Consider the following 27,315-nt stretch of genomic DNA (forward strand, 5'->3'; position numbering starts at 1 on the left):
TTTCCATCCCTCTTTACTAGCAAGTGAGTAAGCATAAGAGTCTATGTTTTCTAAATAGATTATTAAATTCCCCCCAAGTTTCTCCTCTCCAAAACTTAAGAAAAAAAAAAAAAAGAATCTGTCAGACTATCAAAGCATTGTCAGTGCCAGTAAAACACATCATTAAGGTGAGTAATTTTCCTGTTTACTTCAAACACTTTTTTTCCCAAACTCAAACCTGGGCAGGTCTGATCAGGTAAGGCTTTGGAACTAGTAAAAGCGTCCCCAATTTCCACATAAATGCTGCAGGCCATGGGGCAGAGACAAGTCTCAACTGAGCACTCCACAGTAGTCAAGCTTCCCGGCGCCTCCGGTCTTGTCTCTCTCATACCTTACAAGTATCGTCATGTCTCTCAACCTGCAAAATCTGTTTTATCTGCAACATACATACACACATGCGCACACCCATCCTGCTTGTTTTCTCCCTTTTACCTGTGATTAATATATATATATATATATATATATATATATATGTATATATATATATTCTGTACCATTCTTCTTAATCACAATTCTTTCTTTCCTGTGCATCTTTCAAAATAAAATATTTTCCAATCCGAATTCACTGGTTTTTGAGTGCAAAAGTATAGCCTTTTCTAATTGTTAAAATGCTATAGTTTTGAAATCAGTGCAGCAGAGATCTCACTTTCTGTGTGTTTTTTTGTTTGTTTTGTTTTGTTTTTATTTTGTTTTTTTTAGGGAAACAGGAATTATTGCCTTAATAAAACAAATGTTTACAGATCTACCCTTTATGCAAATATATATACTAAGTAGTTTGTGTTTTCTTTCTTTAAAAAAAAAAAAAAAAAAAGGAAACCAGGGAAAATTGCTCTCTTTGACATCAGATTAACCTTTCCCTGCGGTCTATTTCTAAGGAGACAGGAAATGGGGGTTAGTGTTTAGTCCTAAATTTACCTTGTCTATGTGGAGAGATCAGTAGATCTCCTTGAGTTGACTTCCCAGTCTATAAAATAGAGCATTAAAAAGTAAAAATGTCTCTAGATCACAGGGGTACTGTGTTGTGAGTTCTACTGTTTGCAAAGCACTCTGCATTCTTTAGGTGAGAGGTGTTGGGCTTGTTATGAAGACATGGCACTTACATAATCCTAAGCATGCTCACAAATTAGGAAGGCAGTTTTAAAGCCAAAGGCACAATCCTTTTTTATGTTGCTTTTTTTTTTTTACACTAGAGATAAACTTATTTACATACTGGTCTGAAGTATTTACTTGTTCCTACTCATTTGCCCTATTTTCTTCTTAATGCCATCACGATCATCACTATTGTCCCCCTGCCCATACTAACTTTGTTTTAGGCAGAGCAGAAAAAAAAAGTAAAAATAAATAAATAAATAAATAAATAAATAAATAAATAAATAAATAAAAAATAAGTAATGAGTGATACAGAACTTACACTAAGTGGAAGCTCATTTATTACTCCACCCCAGGGGCAAAGTAAAGGAACCAGGTTAAGGAAGACCCTTAGCAAATCTATCCTACTTACTGTACACTGACAAGAAAAGAAAAGATGCAGCTCACCTTTGCTCTTGCTGTCTTTATCTCATGAGAAGCACTTAAATTTGGACAGGCAAAAAACAGCTGTAAACTAGTAACAGATACAGAGCGAAGGTCAAGATACTAGTAAGAAGGGCCTTCCTTTCAAGGGTCACTCATTCCTGAACTTAGAGCGTAGCTCTGCTATTTATCGCTAGATGACTTTAGTCCTAGAAAGCTAAGTAACACTGCATCTGTAAAATCTGAATGTTCACCACCTCCCTTGCAGAATTGTTGTATGAATCAGCTACCATAGTATGAAGTGCATTAAGGAGTTCTTTGCCTGATGTGCAATAAATGGTGATTCCAGTGTTTTCTCCATTACCTAAATGTTGGAGTTGGTCATCAGTTGCCAACTTCTGACACCATAATTCCATGCAAAGGAGAATAAACATAATTGACTGTACTGAGAGAGGAGAAAATTTTAGGTCAAACATTATGTTGTGTTAGAAAATGAAGGAAGGGGCAAATAGCTTTTTATTTTACTCTTCCTTCCCAGGTCATTAGTGTAACTTGTGGATGTAGCTGCTAAGTAGTCTCTAGCTCCAGCTATTTTACATAGGTTTTATCAGAGCTACTGTACCTGGCCTTCTCAAGAAAGTTGACCCTGAGAAACCTCCTTGAATTTGGGACTTTGCCTCTAACAACTGTCTATCTGCCAGTCCCTGGGGTTGACAATAAGAGGAACAGTCAAGCCCTGTTCGGAGAAGGCTCCGCTAACGTTCAAGTTTTCCACTAGCCAATCAGTAAAGCCCAATGAGAAGAAATTTGAATGCACACATTGTCTGAAGATTCATATCTCCTAATGAGAGCATGATAGCTTTCGTGGCACACCAAGTTCCAGGACAAAAATTAACATGAAAGCCTTCTATGTTATAAATTAAAACCTACTACTTATCAGCCAAATGCCCAATTCTTTAATTATAGTACTCCATAATAGAGGCATAAGATTAGAGAGGGGGAGGGGCTCAAATAGTGCAGATAGGAACAGTCTTGCAAAGTTACTGTAAAATGAACAGCTGACTATAAAACCAAGGTCCTAACTCCACCATCTAGTAGCCTAGAGATTCAGGCCCCTCACTTCACCTGTGAGCTTCCTCATCCTTCATAGGGAGATGAGGATAAAAACACCAAACGGAGTGTAGTGAAGCTCGAATGATAGCATGGAAATGAATGAAACCTGTACATTATAAATGTATAAATACAAATATTACTTAATTATTTAAACAATAATTGAAATTTTCAACAAAAATTGTGAAACTTTCTGCCTACTTACATTATTCTTTTCAATGGATTTATATTTAACTCAATTAATTGGGTGGGAAATTAATAATAAGATAACTAATCAATTCAAGTGGAAATATTTCATAGTCATAGAAAGAACTCAGGAGCCAAAGAACCTCAACCAGCAGATTTAAATAACAATCTTCCACATCATAATCACCAGGATTTGTGTTGCTGTCACTGATACAAGCCTGTGCTCAGCTCACTAGACTCTGAAGCCCCTATGGGTTTTCATTTCCCGGCAAGTTAGCAGCAGGGGCACTGGGCAGGGAAACCATGCAGACTACAGAGACAGGCTGCTCATCTGAGTTAGCACTTCTAGTCCATCTCCTTCAGAAAAAGCAGGCACAGGAGCTTTTTGTTTTTTCCATTTCCCTAGTATTGTAATGGGGCTACTGGACTCATGTTTTCAACCTACATTCTGCATGATTGTTTTTTGTTTCAGTTGCCCCAGACCTTACAAGTGATGTTCATTCCACATTTACACATTCATTCCTTTATTCCAATAACATTTACTCCTTCAAAGCCCCAGAGAAAATGTATCTTTATTTTTTTTCTGTGATACATATTAATTTGTCTTTTATTATGATTATAGGTCTCCTTTGGTCTTCCCTGCCAAAGGACTACGAACTCCTAGATGGAAACCTATCTTTATCCCTTTTTTTTCACTCAAGTGGAAGGCTTACAAAAATAAGAACAACAAAATTGCATACTATGCAAAGGACAATGATACATATAAAACCAGTAAAAGGAAAATATATTTAAAATATTAATAAATATATCACTGAGGTCTGTGATGCAAAATAATTATTATGAAAAGATGTTAAAGTTTTCAGCTCCTATTATTAAACTACAAGTTTTTCACTGCAATAAAATTAATGCTGATATCCAACTTCCAGATTTTTTCTTAATTTGGTGAAACGAACTTTATTCCTAACCCTTACCATGAAAATGGGAGTTACAGTAAATCAAACTGAAAGGAAGATTTTTTTTGTTTTGTTTTTCAAACCCACAAGTTATCAATCTTCTGTATCAGGAACTCTGACAGACTGTTCAAAGGATAGCTCTTAAGTCCAATTTATAAAGTTCGAGCTTTATGCACCACCCAGAATCTCTTTGTCAGATCTAAACCTGAACTCCAGATAGGCTGAAAGGTCTCTTTGTCAATAATCATTTCATACTCTCTCTCTGAAGCCCCCTCCTTCAGTGTACTCTAATCCTAGTAAATGGCCACCTGCCTTGCTTTCCAGTCAAGAAAGTGAAGGTTGACAGTATAGCTAATATTTAAATCAGTATTAGTAACTCCAAAATTGTATAAAGAGGGATTATTATATATCAGATGAGATGCGCCTGTGAATAAATACAAATATACCCCAGAAAAATAGTTTGTCTTGGTGGAAAAAAGCGGAGGTTACATTTTGGGTTGCTAATTAAAAGGACAACTATTTGAAAACTGTCAGAGCAGTATAGAAATAATTGGTACTAAAATGTAGTTAGAAGTGAAATGAGCTAATTATCAGGGAAGTCGTTCTAAACACCGTTTGGTTATAACTTTAAAATAATGCACACAGGCTTCTCTAGTTCTTCCATTCCCACCCTTAATATCTGGGTCAGGTAAGTAGGTGGGAAAGCGGGGGCGGCAGATTCTTTAAAATCTGGTGATTCGAACTTGTTTGCATGGATCTATCTTCAGAATAAATGTTGACAGCTCTTAACCATATTATATTTAGTATCAGTTAGAGAAATCCCTGTAGTATTCTTCTCAGAAACAGCATGTTCCAGGCACTAAAGCAGGAAGAGACATTTAATAGATCTCCTGATTCCTCTTTTCATATGAGTTTCTAGGCAGGTGTTTACAAAGTCTTTTCTCTTAGTCTAGTTCTATAGCTAGATTTAGAAATACGGTATCTGTCAATAATTTTGAATCCTTCTTTGAGTACCAGTAAAAATAAAAAAGAAGTTTGTTAACAGTAAATATCCTTTGTAATAAATTCACAATCTCTAATGTTCAAAAAGGCATTAAAAACATTTTATAATTGAATTCACTAACCACTCATTGAGGACCAACTATGGGTCAAAGCACAAATGCATTTTTCTAGTTAACTGACTTTATATAATAGCATTGCTATTTTTTATGAGCATGATTTTTTTGTATTACCAAAGTAAAAGATGCTTTCACTTTCTTTGAGCTACTATGATATATTATTTAGATATATTATTTTTACCTGGTAAAATGCCAAAGTGTTCATTCTTACTTTTAGGAAAAGAAACAGGAAGAAGGCTTAATAATTTAGTGTAATACACTTCTTCCATAGATAAAGCCTAGAGCAGAGCGTGGCCTGGCCAAAGCCACCAAGTCAGTCACTGCCTTTCTGGCCAGAGATCTTCCTTCTTTAATCAATAAAACTTTCTCCCAGACGTTTCCAGTACAAAGTGGAGCCAGAGGGAAGAAAAAGTGTTCCTTTATCTGGCCAACTATACACATTCGCAGAGCAATAGGAGAAATAGCCAAGACTAATCCTAAGAGAAGAAAGCAAAACACAAAACCCTAAACTTCCAAAACACTGGAGGAACACCATCTGATTTGTTGGTTACTGCAGTGTGATAAGATGTGGCTCTAAAACAACTGTGTAGGAAATGACACTATATTAGGATGACACAAAACAACCCTAATTACAGGAAGTGGGTTTCTATCTCTGAAATATATACTGCAAATTGATTTCCAAACCCACACTCACTTCCATTTCCCCTGGCACTCATCTCTTACTGAATTATTGCAACAGCCTCCCAATCATTCTTCCCTCCTTTGCTCTTCCCAGCTCCACACTGTTGCCAGTTTTCTTCCCCCAGTAGAATGTGATGTCATCCCCCCTACTCAGAGCCCTTCCTTGTCTCCTCAATGCCTGGGAGATTAAAGCCAAACCACTCAGCATGAGTCAGAGCCCTTTTCAATCTGGCTCTGGACTTCTCTCCAGCCTCATTTCTGCTTCTCTCCCATTCTTCTTAATGGCCCAGGTATATCACACTGTTTCCTGCTCCCACACTTACATACCATGCCCATGTCTCCTTGCCTTTACTCACCTGGGCCCTCTATCCGGAATGCTTTCTCTTTTCCTCATTGCACAGCCCTGATCATCTTTGGAGAGCCAACTTGAGGTGTCTACTCTTTTGTGCAGCTAAGGTCAATCAGTCTGTTTTCTGTGCTATAACACATTTTGTTCACACAAGGAATCTTCCTTGACAAATATCTGCAAAGACCCATTCTATGTGCCAGCACTAAGATACAGAGATGAAAAGACAAAGCCACTGCCTCTGAGTCCACAGGATAAAGGTGGGACTGTCATTCTGAATATACGAACAAATCATAATGAAGATAGAAGAAACTCCTGAGCAAGTATGTGTGTGTTGGGGTAGGGGGTGACAAAGGAAGATTTCATCTACGATTAAGGCTTCCAGTGACTTTTAAAGGATGAGCAAGAGTCTGTCTGGCAGACAAGGAGGGTGGTAGGTAGGGGGACATTCCAGACAGATTATAGAACCTGTCACATTGAATCACAGCTAGGTTTATCAGTTTGCCCTAATAGACTTCGAGCTCTTAGAAGAAGGGCAAAGTTACCTATTAATATGATTGCTCTACAGTCTCTAGCTCTGATACGGACTAGCATGATTTATCAAGGGACTGCTAAGTGGCAGGCTCTGGACTACAGGCTTCACATATTGCACTCTCAACAATTTGCAAGGGTGACTACACCTGAAAGAGAGGGAATTTGAGTTTCAGAGGGGTCTGGTCACGTGTAGTAAACTGTTATGTCTGTTTTCATTCAAAGTGCACCTTCTGGTGCTCAAGAGATGCACTTTAAAACCAACAGTGTGATTTAGTGAATTATAACAACTGAGGCCTAATGATATGGGGTCTTCAACTTAGCTTCAACAAAGGCACCCTGGGGACACGTGTGCACATGCATATGATATGAAACATACGAAGCAGCAGTTGGAGAAATCCTAGGAGAGCCATGATACATGCACATTGTGTTCTCCTAGTTTGGGTGAGTAGTATTCCAAAACTTCTGAGAAGATAAAATGTAAAACATTTCAATATAAACATTTTAACAGTGTCTTTTTCATGTAACTACTGAGCTCCCCCACATAGCTGTATTTCTTAACATTACTGATAGGTCCTCTTTATCTTTTTATTGGGGTGTTTGATATTTACTTCTGTACTTCATACGGTACTTCATTAATTTAATTCATACTGTGTTTTATCAATAGTCCTCAAATAAAAAAAATAATGTGTCTTGAAATGCCAAGAAAAGTTAAAAATATAAAAATGAAAATAGCTAAAACAAAAAAATATACATAACTCACTTCCTAGAGAGACCCATGGTTAACATTTTTGTGTCCATAAAATCATTTCTAAACTCTGAATAAACAATAAAAAATGGGGAGGGGGATTTAAATACTTTCAACAATAAAGATAAATTTAAAAAATAAAATAAAATCTGACTGAACACAAGGGAAATTAATTTTCTGAAGGTGAACTAATGCCTTTTCCAAAAAATAGATACAATATAATCAACCCAGATTTATTTCAGTGACAAAATACTCCTGAATGTCCAAGGCAAAGGACAATGCTGCTCTTGCTGCATCCAATACTTATAGATGCCTCAGAAAGCATAAAGAGATTTGGTTTTTATGGACAAGAAAACTTTAATTACACTAATGTCCCTTTTTGAAGCTCCAAAGATTCATTTTACTAAAAAGAACCTAGACTTTAAGGTTGGAAGTTCCCTTACTGTTTTTCTTATCATTCCCTATCCTTTTCTCACTTTCTCTGCCTTTGCTCCAGGTGGCTCATGTTACAGACAGAACAAAAAAGAAGCAAGAAAGGGAAAGAGAAGACAGGGGGTCTCCAGGAGTAGTGAGGAACATCCGTCTTTCTTGTGAATTCTGAATGTTTGTTGTACATTACAGCACATTCCCAATGGTGTGTCAAAATGTAGATTACCACCATAAAATATCAGTACTTTTTAAAGCACATAGATTTAAGAAGGTACATAAGTAATATCTATAAAATCAACAAACCAACAAACAAAAACACCAGTGGCTTCTCATTGTCTCTCCCACAGGATATTTCCAAATTATATATATATATATATATATTATATCTCCACATTCCTGTTGCTTAATTGATATTGACAGTATTCAAGCTTATCCTTCCTCACTGACTTCTGTCTCCCCTTCTGTTATTTCCTGTTTGGTCAGGATTTGAGCAAGACCTCTGAGTACTTGGAAGCAAATATCCAGGTACTTCTCTTATTATTCTTTGTACAAAATGTCTATCGTGGTCATTTAAAACTTCGCAAAGTACAATCTCTTCTTGTATTTCACTGGATTAATATGTATATTCATGACCTATTCCTGACATTCTTAATATTTTTATATCCACTTTATGTTGACAAGCATTCCTCACCACTTAGGCTAACACTGGCATTGCCCACACACCATGAGGATATACATATTAACCATCAGGCTGAAAATACACTTTTATTATATGAAGAAATAACATTTTATGGGAAATCCTCTAAAACTTTATAAATCTTAAAAATTAGACATGTTTTAACAAGCACTAAAAACAAACAAGTCTTGGCCCTCTCTTAGGCAGAATGGGTTGGTTACAAATGTTTTCCTGCAAGCTCCATCTTGCCTATTACAAGAACAATCCTCTCTCAAACACATCATTTCACCTACTGTGCCTGAAGGAAAACAACACACAAAAATCACAACGTTTTAAAATGTTATTATTAACTCAACAAAAACTCTCACGCTCATTCTACATTCTTCCGGAGGAGAAGAACCAAATGTCTGATCACCAAAATGACACTGAGGATGGCTTGGTTGGCCTTCCCTCTGCGCAGACTGATGACGACAGGGGAGTCTAACCTGTGGCTTCATTTTTCTTGCCTACAACACTGATGCCCAGGCCAGCACTGACTCATGAGGCTAGAGACGTTAGCTCATGGCAGTGACTCAGTCATGAGAATTGTGACAAGGGCCTCTCCCCTCACAGTGCTTCAAGGGGAAATCATTTCCTGAGAGGTATGGCTTATGACAAGTGTTACTGTGTCTGTAATCAAATACTGTAAAAAAAAAAAAAAAAAAAAAGGTGTAATCGCAGCCCCTCTGAAGATAGAATTACTGACTCCATAGAGAAACATCTGTAGCACAGCCCAGTTAGATGAGCCTTACAAACAGGTTCTTATCTCCCCAGCCAGCCATCCCCATCAGCCCAGGAGAAAAGTGTGGATTCTATTCCAGAGACCACTGTGCTCCTCCTCAGCGAGAGAGGACAGGCATCAGGGTCAAGTGTGTGCGAGCCAGTAGGCTTCCTGATTTTATTACCAGGGGTGAGAGAAAACATGGTAGGAAGTTTTGAAATAGATTGGATATGAATCATCTCATTCAACCAGAACCTGCAGCTTGGACCCCAGGTGGAAGAGTGGGATATAATTTTACAAGCTAGGGGAGTCTGAGCCTTCCCTGCTGTGTCTGTCCAAAAGCAGCAGTAGCAGTTGGCATGCAGGCAAACTTCTGAATTTATAAAACATTTCCATTCATCTCATTTGATCCTCATAACATCCCCAGAGGGTAAACATCACTATCACACCCCCTTTTTTTTTTATCCTCACCCAAGGATATGTTTTCTATTGATTATTTTAGAGAAAGTGAAAGGAAGGGTGAGAGACAGAGAGAAACATTGATGTGAGAGAGACAAATTGATTGGTTGCCTCTCACGTGCACCCTAACCAGGGCCAGGGATTGAGCTTGCAACTGGGGTACATGCCCTTGACCAGAATTAAACCTGTGACCCTTCAGTCCATGGATGGACACTGAGAAAACCAGCTTGGGCACTATCCCCTTTAAAGATGAGAAAACGGAGGCACCAGGAAGGTAAAGTGATTTAGAAAGGTCCCAGTTAGGAGATGGCTGCCCACGCTTTACTAACAGATCTCCTCTTATAAGACAATTAATCATTTCAGCTCTTTCCCTGGTCTCCATTCCTCCTCCCTACCTTCCTATGCAGCCCCTGGAAGCAGGGACTTCAGCAAACGACACTCGACCTCTCCCATCTCTGCGCTTGCACACTGAGTGTACTATATAACTGAGTGAGGGTTCAGTCCTACCATATGTGTCTGCACCACTGTGACATCTTCCACACAGCCTCTCTGACTCCAGTCCCTCTCCAACTAAACTCAGACACTCCTGGATTAATTGACTTTATATACAGATCTGAGCATTATTCCTGAGCTCAAAAAGTCTTCAGTGTCAGCACACATTACATGGGATATAGTCCAAATGCCTTAACCTACATAGGCTGGCCCCATCCTACCTACCTTTAGAGTCTTACTTCCTTCACTTTCCTAGACAAGACCACTGTTCCAGGAAGAATGGTATAGTCGATGTCTCAAGGAAAGCAGGTCAGGCTTGACTCTGTGTTTTCAACTTCGTCTGCTCCCACTAGCAGTCTGGAAAGCCTACCCTCTTCCCCACACAACCGACTGTCTGGCACAGAGTAAGTCCATTGGCGTTCCCCTATTTCCTTGTAGCTACAAAACATTTATTTTCTGGATGCAGAGAGTTTCCAATTCAAAGGGAACTTCAGAATTCTTTCTCTCCACTAAAACTTGAGTCAGGGTCTTTCCTGCTTCTGTGTTTACGTTCTCCAGTAGCTGAAGGCTCCCTAACACTAGAGGCAGTACATTCCCTCCCTAGAGAACACTGACCCTTCTTCACTTGAGCTTGAATGGGTCTCCCGCTTTTGTGATCATTGTGCCTCCTGGGGCTCTCCAAACAAGATTTGAACTTGGGCCCTGACCTGTTTGGCTCAGTGGATAGAGCATCAGTCTGTGAAGTGAAGGGTCCAAGGTTTGATTCCAGTCAAGGGCATGTATCTTGGTTGCAGGCATATCCCCAGTGGGGGGTGTGCAGGAGGCAGCTGATCGATGTTTCTCTCTCATCAATGTTTCTAACTCTCTATCCCTCTTCCTTCCCCTCTGTAAAAAAATCAATAAAATATATTAAAAAAAGAAGATTTGAACTTGGCTAGTTTCAAGGAAGCTCTGCACAACTGATTAACAATATCATCAATTCACAGCATGGGTCCTAGTCTTTTGGGGTCTGTGGCTATAATCAATAAATACCTGCCAAGGTCTCTTCCAGAGCACAGTCATTTATCTAAAATTGTGTTTCTTAAAAAGTTGTTTAAGGTACCTGTACATCAGAAGTATACATGGTGGTGTGCCTAGGTATAATTCAAAGCCACAAAATAAATATTACTCATCTCCCTGGGACTTCAATTTGAAAGACATGTGTTTCAGATGAGGGGAAGAGACATTTATATTTAAATAGTATCCTATATAATAAAAGAGTAATATGCAAATTGACCGTACCTCCGCTACACCCCAAGCCATGCCCACCAGCCAATCAGGAGCGAGTATGCAAATTAACCCAAACAAGATGGCTGCAGCCACAGAGCAAGCAGGAGGCTTGGGTTTACCCGGGAATGGAGGAAGCCAAGATTCCCACACACCCTGGCTGGCCCTGGACTCCACTCAAGGTTACAAAGTTTCAATTATAAAAGATAAATAAATCCCAACAAAAATGGTGGCAGCCATGGAGCTGGAGAGAGCAGGAGGCTTGGGTTTCCCCAGCGATGGAGGAAGCCAAGCTTTCCGCCCGCCCTGGCCTGCCCTGGCCTCTGCTCAAGGCTACAAGTTTCAATTGTAGAATATAAATAAATCCCAGATACCAGGGCCTCCCCTTGGGTCGCTGGGGGGCGTGGCTGGCTTGAAAACCACCACAGGCCCCTCGCCCAGGCTGCCCTTCCCCCCAAGGGGACCCCCACTCTGATCTGGGACACCCTTCAGGGCAAACCAGCCAGCCCCCACCCATGCACCAGGCCTCTATCCTATCTAATAAAAGAGTAATATGCAAATTGACCATCACTCCAACACACAAGATGGCTGCCCCCATGTGGACACAAGATGGTCGCCACAAGATGACCAGCAGGGGAGGGCAGTTGGGAGGGACCAGGCCTGCAAGGGAGGGCAGTTGTGGGCAATCAGGCCAGCAGGGGAGGGCAGTTAGGGGTGACCAGGCCGGCAGAGGAGGGAAGTTGGGGGCAACTGGGCCTGCAGGGAAGGAGAGTTGGGGGGGACCCAGGCCTGCAGGGGAGAGCAGTTGGGGGGGACCAGGCCTGCAGGGGAGGGTAGTTAGGGGTGACCAGGCATGCAGGGGAGGGCAGTTAGGGGTGACCAGGCATGCAGGGGAGGGCAGTTAGGCATCAATCCAGCTGGCAGGGAGTGGTTAGGGGGTGATCAGGCTGGCAGGCAGAAGTGGTTAGGGGCAATCAGGTAGGCAGGCAGGCGAGCAGTTGGGAGCCAGCAGTCCTGGATTGTGAGAGGGATGTCTGACTGCCTGTAGGTAAGATCGGGCCTAAACAGGCAGTCAAACATCTCTTGAGGGGTCCCAGATTGGAGAGGGTGCAGGCTGGGCTGAAGGACACACCCCCCATGCATGAATTTCATGCACCGGGCCTCTAGTCTATAACATTAAAACTGTAATATTCTAATTAGACCGGATAGTCAAACAAACTTCTGGGTGAAGCTGGAGCTGCAAGGGCCCAGGCAAGCTGCCGCAGCTGCTAGGGCCTAGTTCCTTGCACAAATATCATGCATCAGGCCTCTAGTATTTATAATAAAAAGAATTTTGAGATAAATGCTACAGGAAAAAAAAATCAGAAATTATATGTCTTCTATTGAACACTACAGATTTTACTCTATTGAACGCTACAGTTTTTACCCTCAGGATGCCCAAGGTAGACATTAATTTCCTTCTGCTCCTCATTGGGATAAAATATTTAAAGAACTATTCTAATATACCATCTCCTCTACATAGTGGAAGGCTAGGTACTAGAAATTAGAGTTATTCCATAAAGTGGGTATCCTATTACAGTACTGATTGAATCTGTGAGTGGGGGCAGGTTTAGTCAAAATTCTAATCCTTAAATTATGATCCATCCTAATACAAATTACCATCTATCAGGCACCATGGGCACTTTATATTCATTATATCCCATCCTACCAATAACACTGAACAAAATACATCCAGAGACATAGAAGCATCAAACAGACTGTCAAATCTTGGAGGGAAGGCAGGGGAGGATGGGTGGATAAGAAGAGGTCATCCAAAGAACTTGTATGCATGTGTGCATAACCCATGGAAAGAAACAATAGGGTGGTGAAGGGATGGGGGGTGGAGATGGACTAGAAGAGGTCAATGGGGAATAAAAGAGGACATATGTGATACTTTCAACAATAAAAATTTTTTAAAAAACCCAAAAAAACACTGTTACCTAAGATGTATTATCCCATTTAGAAGCTAGCCAAGAGACAGTGTCTTGCCTAAGGCTACATAGAGAGAGGTGGAATTCTTCCACAGGTCTATCTGACCACAAAACTTGAATTCTTTCCACTCACCACCCTGCCTCCTTAGGCACTTTTGTCCTTTAGTAAAAGAGCCATAGCCCCCACTTTCAGGAAGAGCAAGGACATGCTGGAGAGCTAAGGGCTAAGAGTCACAATATTTGTAACCTGATTCCTGCAAGATAACTAAAAAAGATGTGCTGCACATATCTCTCATATTTTACAGAATTATGTGCTTTATATCACATCTCATTATAATTTAGCAGTTGAAAGAACATTTTCCTTTTAAATCATAAATTTATTTTAAAAAGATCATTCCTTATTCTGTATAAATGTTTCAAAGTACTAAATTGTCTGTTTCTGAAGTCTAAATTGCAATGTCAGGCAAATGAAGAACGCAATAAATTAGGAGCTGATCTATGCCCTAAAACCATATGCCCAAGTAACAACTTCAAAACAGACTTCAAACCATTTAGAAAAAGAGAAATCTGTTAGCTTGGAAATGCTTATAAGCAAGTCTTAGGAGGATATAACCTCTCATTGTTCATTTAGTACAGTGAGCAGCACACAGGCAAAATATATCCATTCTAATTCCTCCCCTTCTAATTTATTTTGTCCTGAAGTATTTGTTTTCCACGTGGTGACCATGGTTGACCTGCTATTGGGACCAGTGATAAAATACATCCAAATAGCTCTGGTCATTTCTTTGTAGTATATGTGGATACTCCTATACAAAGGTAGACGATGTCAGAGGCAAATCTAAGCTCTGTGAGTTAGGTTGTATTCTGAGTCAGTGGGAAGGAAAGCTTAGAATCAAAAGTATCTATACTAATAAAAGGGTAATATGCTAATTAGACCGGGAGACCTTCCAGGGAGACCTTCCGGACATCCTTCCGGGCAAAGCCATGGTGGCAGGGCCAAGGCAGAAGCAGTTAGGGGTGATCAGGCCAGCGGCGGGGGGGCAATTGGGGGCGAGCAGGCTGGCAGGGGGGGAAGTTGGGGCAAGCAGGCCAGCAGGGGGGGCAATTGGGGTGATCAGGCTGGAAGGGGGGCAGTTGAAGGCAAGCAGGCCAGCAGGCAGAGTGGTTAGGGGCAATCATGCAGGCAGGCAGGTGAGTGGTTAGGAGCCAGTGGTCCCAGATTGTGAAAGGAATGTCCAACTGCGGGTTAGGCCTGATTCTACAGGGATCGGGCCTAAACTGGCAGTTGGACATCCCCTGAGGGGTCCCAGATTGGAGAGGATGCAGGCCAGGCTGAGGGACATGCCCCTCACCCCCAGTGCACAAATTTCGTGCACTGGGCCACTAGTTTATAATAAAAGAATACTTCTTACAGGTAGAAATAACATTTAAAATGCAAAAAGTGCTTCTACATGAAAATACTGTTTTAATTACATTATGGCACTAAGTAAAGAGTAAGCCCCACAGTTATCAAAATAAAATCATCACTACTACCCGTGGATAAAAGACCTTAAATTTTAATTGCTTATCTGTATTTCACTAAAATACTGCCAGATAAATATGGAGACCTTCTTTCTTGGAAATTTTAAATCATTTTAGAAAAATATATAGAATGACATATTTATCATATTTATTGACTAAGACCATCTAGTACTGAGTTTATTTTGACAAAACAAAACAAAACAAAATAACAACAAAAAGACACAGTTCTCAAAAAGGAACAAGACTTATAAACAAAAGAAAGTAAGTACCCCCCCCCTTTTATTTTATTTTCTGGAACTAGCTCAATTTGCCTAAGAAGACAACTGAAGAAAATGATTATGTTCTTATACTTTGAAACAAATATGTCCAGTAGACTATAGAATGCAGTAATCAAGGAAGTGAAGATTCTAGATTGAATTTGAACATTCTGTTTGACTTGGTTTGGCTCTTTTCCTCTAAATTGAAGTCCATGTTATGAAAATATACTGTCAAAGCTGCAAAAGTATCTTAGAAAACATCCAACTAATACATTTGAAGTGGGCATGCCATATTTTTATGGAAGGACCCAGTCATTGTTTTCTAACAAACCATTTCACTTCCTCTCTCCCATATTCTTCCTTATCCACTTGGGTGGGGGTTAAGGGAAGAATCTATAAAAACTTATTAAAAAATCTGTTTCCAATTCTTATACCTTTTAACACCTATGTCTACAATGTTAGTGCAAAGAAACCCATTATAACTGAAAACCATGGAACACTAGGCAAAAAATTGATTCCAAAATATGAATACATTATAAAAACATGTACAAATCACTATGTATTTAATTGCTTCTTGAGTAAGAAACCAGACAAAAGAAGTCTAGTCCTTCTGGTTCTGCTACTGAGTAAAACATTTTCCTTTCTCTAGACCTCAAGTTCCCCATCACCTAACATTCTAGCTCCAAAGTGCACAGATGAGCTGATGTTTGTTAAATTATATGATGATTCTCAAACATCATCTTGAAGATAAATATAATCTATTACCAGTGAGTACTATGAAAGAACTGTATAAGCCTATGAATGAATTATCCATAGTTACTCCTACAGGTCGATGATTTTATTGTTAAAAGACTGATTAAAATAGTTATTTGCCAAGTGTCTTTCTAAACTCAAAGGGAATAACATTAGGCTAAAGCTTCTTAAAACAATGTGCACTTATTTACACTTGCATAACTTCAACACATTCTGGGCATGAGAATAAGCAAAGGAGACATTTACTTGGGTTAGTTCAAGAAGATATCACAACAGGATACATTTTCTATGGATCCATTCTAACTGTGAAAATATGGAAAACATTATTCCAAATTTTTATTATAAAATACTTTATATTTTACCTGTTTATCAATCTGCTTTATCTAATTATCAACTAAACACCATTTCCAAAGGGGCTTACCCATTTCTTCTATGGTTTTGTACAGAAAGGTTAGAAGAGTGACTGCAGGTGATAAAATTGAATAGATAGTACTTAAAGGCAAGCACCAACCCTGTATCTAATACAAAACATGTGTCCTTAAATACTTCCCTATCACTCGCAGGGTCCTCAAACTTTTTAAACAGGGGGCCAGTTCACTGTCCCTCAGACTGTTGGAGGGCCGGACTATAGTTTAAAAAAATATATGAACAAATTCCTATGCGCACTGTGGGCCCAGGACGAGTCGGCTGCTAAGCAGGACAGGCAGCGGCACCCGGCGGGCCGGATAAATGTCCTCGGTGGGCCGCATGTGTCCCGCGGGCCGTAGTTTGAGGACGCCTGGGGGAACAGAACTTCTCCATTAGCAGCCCCAGCCCTTCTCATAACCAGCTACGTTTGGGACACTTTACTCTCTCAAGACTCCTAATGTAGAAAGCACAGTGGCAGGCACACACTAAACCTATTATTTTCAAATTCAATAAAATCCAATTTTTCCTTTTTTAATAACTAAAATTCTTAGTAATATCTTCACAAATTGATTAAATCTTTTGAGGAATGGTCTGTACTACAGAATTTTTCTTTTAGTATCATTCTGAGTAATGTTGAGTAAGTATTAATTTTAATTCCTCTAGAGAAAAATTTGAGAAACATAAAATTATTGCACATCAAATGCTTCAAAATTCTGGCATGTCAAAATGTTAATTAAAATGTTAGTTATAATAGCATATCAATTTTTGACAAGTCAAGTTTATAAAAACAACTGTTAATATTTTATGATTAAGTAAACTTAATACACATATGTCAAAGCACACAAGATAGTCAACAAATTTTATATGACTATGGGAATCATTATGCTGTTTTAAATGATTACAATGACTTACAGCAATCAGAACTTTGCTTTTATAAAGTAGAGTTAATCAGATCTATGACTTACTTAATAACAATCACTTGATCAGAAATGTAATACATAATTATAACATTGTTCTTATGGGAAAATGAAATTTGCTTTTCTAAGAATACAAAGTAATAACAAAAAAGTAGAAGTAATTTATATTGTTTAACATCAGGGCTCCATATTCATAAATATGAAAATCTCAAAACATAGGGTAGAAGGAAAAAGTAATAAAGGAGGAGAGAAGAAAGGAATTTCTAGCCCAAATTATAATTATTGTAAATTAACTTCTTTGTTACTCAACTAGAGTGACATATTTGAATTTATATAAATATGCATATTTTTTGCATTTTTAAGAAAAAAAGTGAATTTTCTTCTAATGACCCAGTCAAAATGATCATAATTTCAACTGTGTTATTGATTTGCTGAAATGTTACCAATAAAACACAGATCCTAAGGGAAAAAAAGTAACTGATTAACAATTACAGGACCCAATTAAATATGTTTTAACAAAAATTTATTTTATATTAAAATACGTATATATACACACATACTGTATATATTTTCATCTCATTTATTTCTTGGTATTTATAAATCTTTTTTTTTTCATTTTATGTCTGCTTATAAGAGAAAAAGTTCATATAACTGCCTGAATTGTAAGCCTGGATATGATGCAGTATTCATGTATTCATGCAAGTAAATCTAAAAATAAAAATCCAGGATAAGATAATAACATATTATGTTTTTAGAGTTTCATCTCCCAGGTTCCCAAAGAACTTCATAAACTTGAAGCCTCGCAGCAATCCTGGCAGGTAAATACAGTAAGTCCTCCCTTAACATCGTTAATAGGTTCTTGGAACAGCGGCAAAACGACTTATAACGAAACCAGTTTTACCATAGGCTAATTGATATAAACAAGAGTTCCGTTCCTACAGCATCTCATCATTGTTAAAACAAAATGATTTTGAAGTAAATAGCATTATTCAAGGCCCTGCTGTATTACAGTACCGTTTAACAAATGGACAGAGCCCAAGGACTTGTCCCAGATCACACAGCCTGGAAGCTGTTCTGTGAGTCCTGTGTTCTGCTTCCTGAGCCACACTCCTCCCAGACTGTCAGATGACTTCTCAAATTCAAATTAGGATTCTTAAGTAATCATCAGTCTTCCTATTTATACAACTTGAAAACCACTCAAAAAAAAAAGTCTTTTGAAATGGTGTCCTCATCTTATTCTTTATAATTTTCATGAGATTTAGTGATACATGTTAAACAGCATAAAAACTAAAGTAAAAATAAAAATGAAATGAGTAACCCACAAAGGAATACCGTTTGATGAACTTGAAAATTCAGTATTAATGCCATGTAAACAATTAGAAATTCTGTTCCAATTCTTCAGACCTTTCTAATATAATATCATGGTGGCAAATTATAGGTGTTTTTTTTTTTCCACTGAGAAATCATGAGTCTTCATTATTAGATTCAAACTAAAACAAGAAGACTCATTCTATTTGTAAAGTGAGAATCCCTCTATAGCTTACCTCACAATAAATTAGATCCAGTGTCTCTGGCTACTATCAATTTTCTTTCAAATTTCAGCTGAGAGGAGCCAGATGATGCAGCCATAATCATTATTAAAAGCCACAGAAGCGACAGCTACTAAGATCAATACCTTTAGGCCTCTGTCAGCCTAATTACAGGACCCCCGGTTCTAAAAACCATTCCACATAAAACATCTGCAGGGCTTTAAAAAGAGTCTTAAGATTTCCCTTTCTATTTTACAATAAACTCTCATTTAATCTCAAAGAATTGGAAGTTGTTGGGCAGAAAGCTATGTTATCTCAAGTCTTCTGGTCCCAGTGACCTGAGTAGCTATACAAGTTGCTGTTGATAGAAAACTATGAGGATTTATTTTATATGAAGTTGCTTTTGTTCATGACATGACAGCTGATTGGTAGATACCTTTCATGAGAAAAATACATCTGCCCCTTTCACCAGAAGGTGGGAACTTCTGCAAGACTTGGTCACACTACAGACATGGCTAACATTGTGGGAGGCAAACAGAAGAAGGTGCAAAGCTCAGAGATGGGAAAGCACCCAGAGCAACAATCTCATAGTAAATGGCACACATCATTTAGGGCTGACTTGAAGGGATCTCTTGTCGAGCTTAATGATATACTGTGCTTTTTTTGAGTCATTAAAAAATTCTTATGATATTATTCTCAGTTTATAGCTCAATTTTCAGGTGGTTTTTGTTCCTGCACACTCTCGATGTACCAATTAAAAATAAGCCATCAGTTAGTGGGCTAAGAAAATTGATTTGAAGCCCTTTAAATCTCACTGCCCTTTTCCAATTATAGCTTTGGCCAATTTTAGAGTTTAAGTTAGAGACATACATTTTCTAGTGATAAAAACAAACATATAAGATCCTTTATGAAAAGGATACAACACTGCATACCATTATCTTTTATATAAAATAAAATTTTGTTTATTTATTTATATTTTTAATCCTCACCTGAGGATATTTTTAGAGCAGAAGGGGGGGGAGGTTTGGAGAGAGAGAAAGATATCAATGTAATAGAAAAATGTGAAGGTAGAAAGATCATTTACTACATGAAAACAAATCGATAAAAACTACTTTGTCAATGCATTGGTTAGGATTTTGTAGGAAGAGATTAATCTATAAAAACTTTTTTTTTTTCTGAATGGAATCCTATATAATAAAGAGCTAATATGCTAATTAGACCGAACAGCCAAAGGACCTACGGGACGTCCTTCTGGACGACCTTCCGGATGAAGCCGGGGCTACGAGGGCCAAGACCTTGCATGAATTTTGTGCATTGGGCCTCTAGTATATTTATAGTAACCTATCTCTTAGATGTTTACTCTAGTTTCCAGTTACTTATTTAAACTTTAAGTAATCATCCTTTGTCACCATTAATATATTGTAAGAATGGCATTCAGCCTGCCTATTGTTTTATTTACAAGTTAAAAAATATATATTACTATCATTTAGAGATATTATGTGCAAATCCAGGTTTCTAACTGGTCTTAAAAATTAATCTTTCCCATTTTAATCCACCATTCTGGGAAAATGGAGCTACAGAGAAAAAACAAGATACTGAGTGGCTGGTAATATCTACAAAACCAAATGACCACTACTAATGATAATAGTGACAGATAAGGAGAAGGAGGAGGAGGCCAAGGTGAAGGAGGAGACAGAAAAAAAAAGAGGAGGGAGGGGAGAGAAGGAAAGATGAAGGAAGAGGAGGAAGTGCAAGAGAAAAGGGAAGAAAAAAGAGTTTTTGCTGTTTTGCTTTTTGTAATAAAAAAGGAAAGCCAGTTTTATTTAAATTTACTAATTTTCTTTTTAATCGGTAGTATATTCTCCTAGAATTATATGAAATAAACCAATATTATTTTTTAGAAACTCTATAGAGAGCTCAATACATCACTCAGTATAGTGAGAGGGCCATAAACAATAGATGAGGTGAAACTGAATTATTACAAATGTATTGATCTAGGATCAATTTAAATAAATTAGGGCAAGTATGCTGATTAAGTTAGCCTGCACTGGCCTGAGAACAACATCTCTGCAGCATGTCTTACAATGAAAATCCATTTGTGAGTCCAAAGCCTAGAGTTAAGTGAGTAACCTGAACCATCATTAGGAGTCTCTAAATACTTTATTTACAACATTCTTCTTTAATATTCTGAACTAAGAAATAGTTTAGATAACAGCTGAATATGTTCAAAATTATTATTTTTTTCATCATGAGAGGGGCACAAAAAGGCATTTTTATATGTAGGTTGGGAGATTTACAGGACAGCTCTGGCAAAGAGTGAAAATAACCTTGTTAGGATTAATAAATGTATCACTGGCAGAAGCCAAGTCAACTGACTTCTCTCCCGTCCTTCACCAATGACATATAACAGCCACTCAATTGTAAGATCAGCTCAAGCTCCAAGTAAAGTCTTGAACTTTGAGAAGTATTTCCTTTATGAAAGGAAGCAGATAAATCACATTCACCATCAAAACGTCTGTGTACATCATGTTCTTTGATGAGCAATCCTTAGGAGTCCCAAGAATCTAGAAAGCCACGCAATGGGCTGGCTTGCAATGGGTTTCTACAGAGCTTGCAACCTTATTCTGGAAGTCTGGCATTACAGGTAATCTGATGACTGGGAGGGTGGGCCACAGGCACAAATCTCAGCCTGCTGTGGAGTGAAGAGGAGCAAGTATGCAGGACCAACATGCTGGGATCAATGAAACTCTCCAGGGAACTGGCTGTTCCCCTTTCAAATGCCACCTCCCTAAACACTCCATGTATTCAAGCCAGATTTTTCAAGGCTTTGAACACCACATGAGACTAACATGATTAGCAAAGGCAAAGGAAGAATGCTCTCTATAAGTCTTGGGTGGAGGCCAAAGGGACCAAATTCATGGACAGTTAACAATCAAGATCAGAACTGAGAACACTCCTTGGAACTAGAATTGTTTCCTTTAACCATGAGGAGAAAATAAAGTTTCTTAATATTTATTAAGGGCCTAGCGTATGTTGGAATTTGTGCTTGGCACTGAGTGCCTGCTCTCTAAGATCTTGAAGTCTATGAAGACACAATAGCAAAAAGTGATCATACATCCCAAGGCCAGGTCATTGTCTTAAAGTGAGTGCAATAGACACTAACCTGAGGATTTTCAGTATTTGCACACAGATAATACTGTGTGTCACAGGTTGTGAAAAAAACAGCTCTCAAACTGACAAAGGTGCATGGCGAGTCCAATAATCAAGACAGATTGACCTATATTCACAAACAGGCCTCTCCACTAGAGCAAAGGAAAACACTCTGCCCCAGAAGTGGTGTCCTTACTGATACTCTCAGTTCTCAAGCAGGTGCCATGGAAAGCTTCTCTTTTTCTCACTAGCGATGCCAAAAGCATTGCAGATCAGCACTTGAGATTCTTTTAAATGGACATAGAGTATTTTGCTATGTGGATATGCCACAATTTATTGAACCAGTTCTCCTCCGGTGAGTGTTTAGGCTGCTTACAGTACTTTGCTACCGCAAATGAATATGCTGACTCTTCAACAAGTGTGATTCACTGTTATCTTTTATTTAACTTGGGAAATAAAAAAAAAGGTATCCCCACAAATTAAGGGGAAGGTATAAAATGAGAGATAAGCCCTACCTGGTTTGGCTCAGTGGCTACAGCATCGGACTGCAGACTGAAGGGTCTCAGGTTTGATACTGGTCAAGGGCACATGCCCTGGTTGCAGGCTCGATCTCCAGTAGGGGACATGCAGGAGGCAGCTGATCAATGATTCTCTCTCATTATTGATATTTCTAGCTATCTCTTTCCCTCTCCCTACCTCTCTGAAATAAATAAAAAAAATAAAATCAATAAAAAATAATATAAAAATAATAAAAAATAAAATAAAAATGAGAAATAAATGCCAAAGTCTACAGATCCTTAAATCTGTAAAGGGCCCATCCTTGAGCTGCTTGGGCAAGCTTAGGACAGGAGCACAGCCAGCCTGAAGCCTGTCCTTGGAAAAGCCTGTTCTCATCCTGTCATCTATTCATATATTTGAATAGTGGATATTCTCACAGTCCCTGGAGACTGCCATATGCAAGTTAATAACCCAAAAGCACTAAGAAAAAAGTAGACAAAATGTTGCTTTGCATTATTTCAGAGTATAACTTGTACAAATGAACCCTCAACAAAACTATAACAAACTTATGAAACAAAGGGATTCAAACTCAGACTCTCTAAACACTTGTGTGCCCATGACTAGCCAGGTACTGGTAGGTGTCCTTATACATGTCATATAATCCTCATAATAAGAAAAATATTAACATCTCCATTTGTAGGTGAGGAAAGGGAGGTTTAGATAGATTGAATTCTTTGGGCATGTCCCAATGTGCTGTTAGTAAATTTCAGGGTTAAAATTTGCACCCAAGTTCCTTGCCATTTCCAAATTATCATTCTGTTAACTGTCCTGTGACTGATGACTCCTGGCTACAATGCTGGACTGGCACTCCATTAAATTAAATGGTAGGCTTTGCTAACTAGTGGCAATTACACTATACTGGTAGACATGATAGGAAAGTCTGACACTAAATCCTAAACTCAGTATTGGTGTGTGTGTGTGTAATAGAGAAAATGGAATGTTATCATGCTTTATTTCATTGGAAGAAGTTTAAAATAAATACCATATTTTTCTGGAACTGGAAACACAACCACATTTGTTACTTAAAACACAGAGAGATCAAATAAAGTATGCATATATGCTTTAAATATATTAATTATATTGTGGCAGTAATCCTAAGTAAACCAGAAAGTAAATGAGAAAACTCAACACAGAAGAATGACAAGTCAGAAAATGATACTAAAATGATTGTTATTAAAGTATCAGCAGAATACTGTGCAATAAGTGTGGCCTCTTCCTAATGACAGTGGCTTCCGCTGCTTCCAGTTTGTGGAAAGTTTTAAAATATAATATTTTGAAAAATTGTTTTAAAGTACACAGATGCCTAAAAAATAGGTGTGTGTAACATGGCATTAAAATGTCCTCCAACATCTGCTCCATACTCCACAGGGCCCACTGGTCCCTGTACATCCCTGCCTTCTATTAATCAAGAGGGAAGACAGTCTAGACAGGACAGTGGAGAGACTGGACCTGGGAGTGAGAGGGCCTGGGTTCCTCTTCCTCCTTGGCTGAGTATTAGCCATGAACCATTACTTCTAGATGTTTCCTCAGTAATAAGACTAGGGATAATAGCCTTGGTTATGAGGCTCAAATAAGATAAACATATAGGAAAACACTTTAAAAATGTGAGGTCTATGTATAATGTGAGGATATATAATTTGACTCAAAGGGTTAAACGCTGCTATATATGAGACAATGGTGTGCAAGATTGAGAACTTATATCTTTTTAGGTGATTTCATCAGCTACTCAGATAAAGATGAAAGAGCCCTAGATTCAGAAGAAATGTAACTGGGCCAAAAGTAAATTTGATTGTGAACAAGAAATAACTAATAAAAATATAAACACCAGGTGATATAGGAAAGAAAAGACCTCTAATTCAATAACGTTATTCTGTAAAATCTATAGGGTAGATTGTAGGCAACTGAACCCAGGGAAGACAAAACAGCTCAACCAAGGTCACTCATTAATGGCAGGCCAAATATCTCATTAGGACCCAAGTTTTTTTTAAAAAACTGTTTTTTTGCTCATTACTATCTCACCTTAAGGAAAGAGAGTAGGTTTCACCATAATCTTTATTTTTAACCAAAAAGGAATTTATGGGCCATGTAACCAAGAAGTAGGTCCCCAGCTGTTTTAGGTTCATGTCTTTTTTTTTTTTATTGTGGGAAAATACATAAACATTAAATTTATCATTTTAACAATTTTTAGCTGAACATTTTACTGCATAAAGTACATTCACAATACTTCTTATTGGGGCACAGACTGAATTCTAGAAAGATGAAGTGACTTGGCTAAAGATGATCCAAACAAGAATCCTGGCTTTATGGCTCCCGCCCAGTACTCTGCTCCAATTACCACAGTTCCTACCCTCTTTTTCGGGGTACTGATCTCACTGTTGCCACATGTCAGGAAATTCTACTAGTGTGCTCTGCAAAATGTTTTATTTTCTTTCTAACTGACCATTTCAGTAGAAATCTTCAGCCTTTCTTTGTGAGACAATTTACTTCTATGAAAGACAGGCTATGATTAAAGATACTTGAGGGTTGTGCTAAACCTGAAAAAAGAAATATTCAGATTTCTGTATGAGGAGGTACTGAGGAAGGGAAGAATGAGGAAGATTGATATAATGTTGTACCTGTATCAAGCTCCGTCCCCAAAGTTCTTGAACCATTTTAGAAGTGATTAATCACTTAGGGGCCCGATATGTCCACTATCCCTTTGGATGTGCCCAAGCTTAATATAGTAGAACTCTGCCTGAGTATGCCAAACAAGATACAGTTAGCCATGAACAACAGTGATTATAACTGTCCAATTGGTGACACTTCTTCTAAAACACATCAGTGCTCTATTTATAAAATGGTTATTCAATTGGTTCTTTCGCAAAGAATCACTTCCATTGACCAACCAATGCTTATTTAAGGTCTATGGGCTCTAAGTTTACTTACCTTTAGTGGCCAACACCGGGATTATTACTACAAAAGAGATTAAAGATTATGACACAATTGATGAATAACACATGGAGGGGAGATCAAGTGTTAAGCTAGTAGACATTATGGTTGAAATATAAACTGTGACAGAAACGCTTCTCAAACCATGAAAGAAAAGCCCTACAACAACTTTAAATGGTTTTGGGACATCCTGATGTGAAATGATGAGCAAAGAAAGTACACAATCTAGAGGGGGAGGGCAGAATCAGAAATAGGCCCGGCTACACAAAAGCCTCTGTAACTTAGGGATGTCATCTAACCTCCACACTCTTCAGCTTTCTTCACTAGTAAAATGGGAGTTACCCAACATGTCCCACCTGGCTCACAAAGAAGTGAGGTCATAATGCGAACACGTGTGAAATTATGTTGGAACACAGTGTTACCAGTGCAGGTTTTTACATAAACTGTTCACTGGATTAACACCTGCAGTGAGCTGGATACTGTAACACAGAAAGAGACTGCTTTCCAAAGAAACCTATTTTCCAATGAGGAGGGAAAAACTGTTAAGACAATTCTAAAGCTACTTCTCAACAAGATGATGCTATTTGGAAGAATTTCTTAATCCACGCAAACATTAAATTGTTCAACAAACATGCATACCACTTTGGGCTTGGACAGTCTTTGATCAATCAGTTAAAACCAGTCTTGTCAGTCCCCTCCCTTTTATTTGAGCTCTATTCATATTATAGTACATTACAAAATAAACTTTGAACATTCTTGTACCTTTTGAATTTTTAAAAATATTTCCATATTTTCTTAGAAAAGCTATATATAAAAAGGTGTATTTCTTGTTTTTTTTTTCAACGTTTTAAATCAGAATATTTTTGGACTAGTTCAGGGCTCTGATAGCTTTAGAGGTTTCCTTTTGGGAAAAATGCTTCTAAGTAAAAAATATACATGTATGAATAAATTATAATCCATGTTATAGAACCTCCATGTATAAACAAGTTTAGCCCTATTTTAGTAAATGAAATTTTAATTTATTATAGATGCTGTGTTTGTGATTTTATTCATTAAAAAAAAATCACCCCTTAATGTTTATTTTTTTGAAATAATGAACCTGGTAATCATCCTCCATTCAGGGGACTGCAGACACTATCCTATGATTATGATCATTCTTGTTGGCATAATGCTTTACACTTTTCAAAAAACTTACACACAAAAGACCTCCTGATAGCATGAGCCAGGCAAGAACACATAGGCTGAAATTGGTAGGAGCTAGCCTTTGGTTCCCAGATCGGGGTTTTTTCCACTCAATGGCATATTTTCTGTGTCTGGTTCAGTATTAACTATTCAAGAACAAAATGTCCTTAGAGGACAGGGAGAAATTTTCCATCGTGTAAATATGGATCACTCAGCTTTGGATGGGGAGGAATCCCTGGGGATGTTGAAGATGACGCTGGTACTTGGGGGTCAGGTTTAATGGCCCATCTATTGGCTCTGGGTGTTCTTACCGTCCAGGTGGCTGACTTGGCGGTGCTGGACTGTTGGAAGGACACGTCAAAGCTGTGCGGTCCCGGGTAGTCGGTGTTGGAGGGGATGGCAGGTGATGGTGAGAGGGCGTCGAAGGTGGAGCTGGGCTGCGCATAGGGCGAGGGTGCCGTGACACTATTCTGAGCATGATCTGTGTTGTAGGGGCTGGTGGATGAGGAGCCATTCTGAATCTGCTGGTCCATGCTGTTCAGGAGCCCCAGGTTCGTGTACTGTGGCTGCAGGACACCCAGAAACCCCAATGTTAGCCATTTAAGCTGCAGATCATTGCTTCAAAAAAGGCATCATTTGGTGCATGCATTCTACAAAGTTCAACCTCAGGTCCCTAATGTTCGAGGTAAAATGTCCAATTGGTGTCACACAATCAGAAACAAGAAATGTCTCAGGCATGCGTGTGTGTGTTGTACTGATCTGCACAGATCACACAGCTCTTAACATGCAGCCTTTGAAGACTATGGTCTTCTCAAAAGCATTTGAAAGTAGAATAT

At 38.5% G+C, this 27,315-nt stretch overlaps 1 protein-coding gene across 9 annotated transcripts in view; it reads right to left on the reverse strand.

Annotated features, from left to right (window-relative positions):
- The window catches only part of TP63 (tumor protein p63), a gene marked incomplete at both ends in the record, with an annotated part of 214,334 nt that overhangs the window by 48,211 nt on the left and 138,808 nt on the right, over positions 1-27,315 (reverse strand). For 8 of the 9 annotated variants that reach the window (XM_080654858.1, XM_080654857.1, XM_080654859.1 and 5 more), the window contains one exon: positions 26,791-27,045. The exons of the other annotated variant lie outside the window; for it this stretch is intronic. In XM_080654858.1, coding sequence (XP_080510984.1) covers positions 26,791-27,045 — 255 coding nt within the window. The remainder of the gene's footprint in view (positions 1-26,790; positions 27,046-27,315) is intronic. 9 annotated transcript variants of the gene reach the window in all.

The sequence above is a fragment of the Plecotus auritus genome (genome assembly GCF_963455305.1).
Source record: "Plecotus auritus genome assembly, chromosome: 2".
Taxonomy (NCBI): Eukaryota; Metazoa; Chordata; class Mammalia; order Chiroptera; family Vespertilionidae; genus Plecotus; species Plecotus auritus.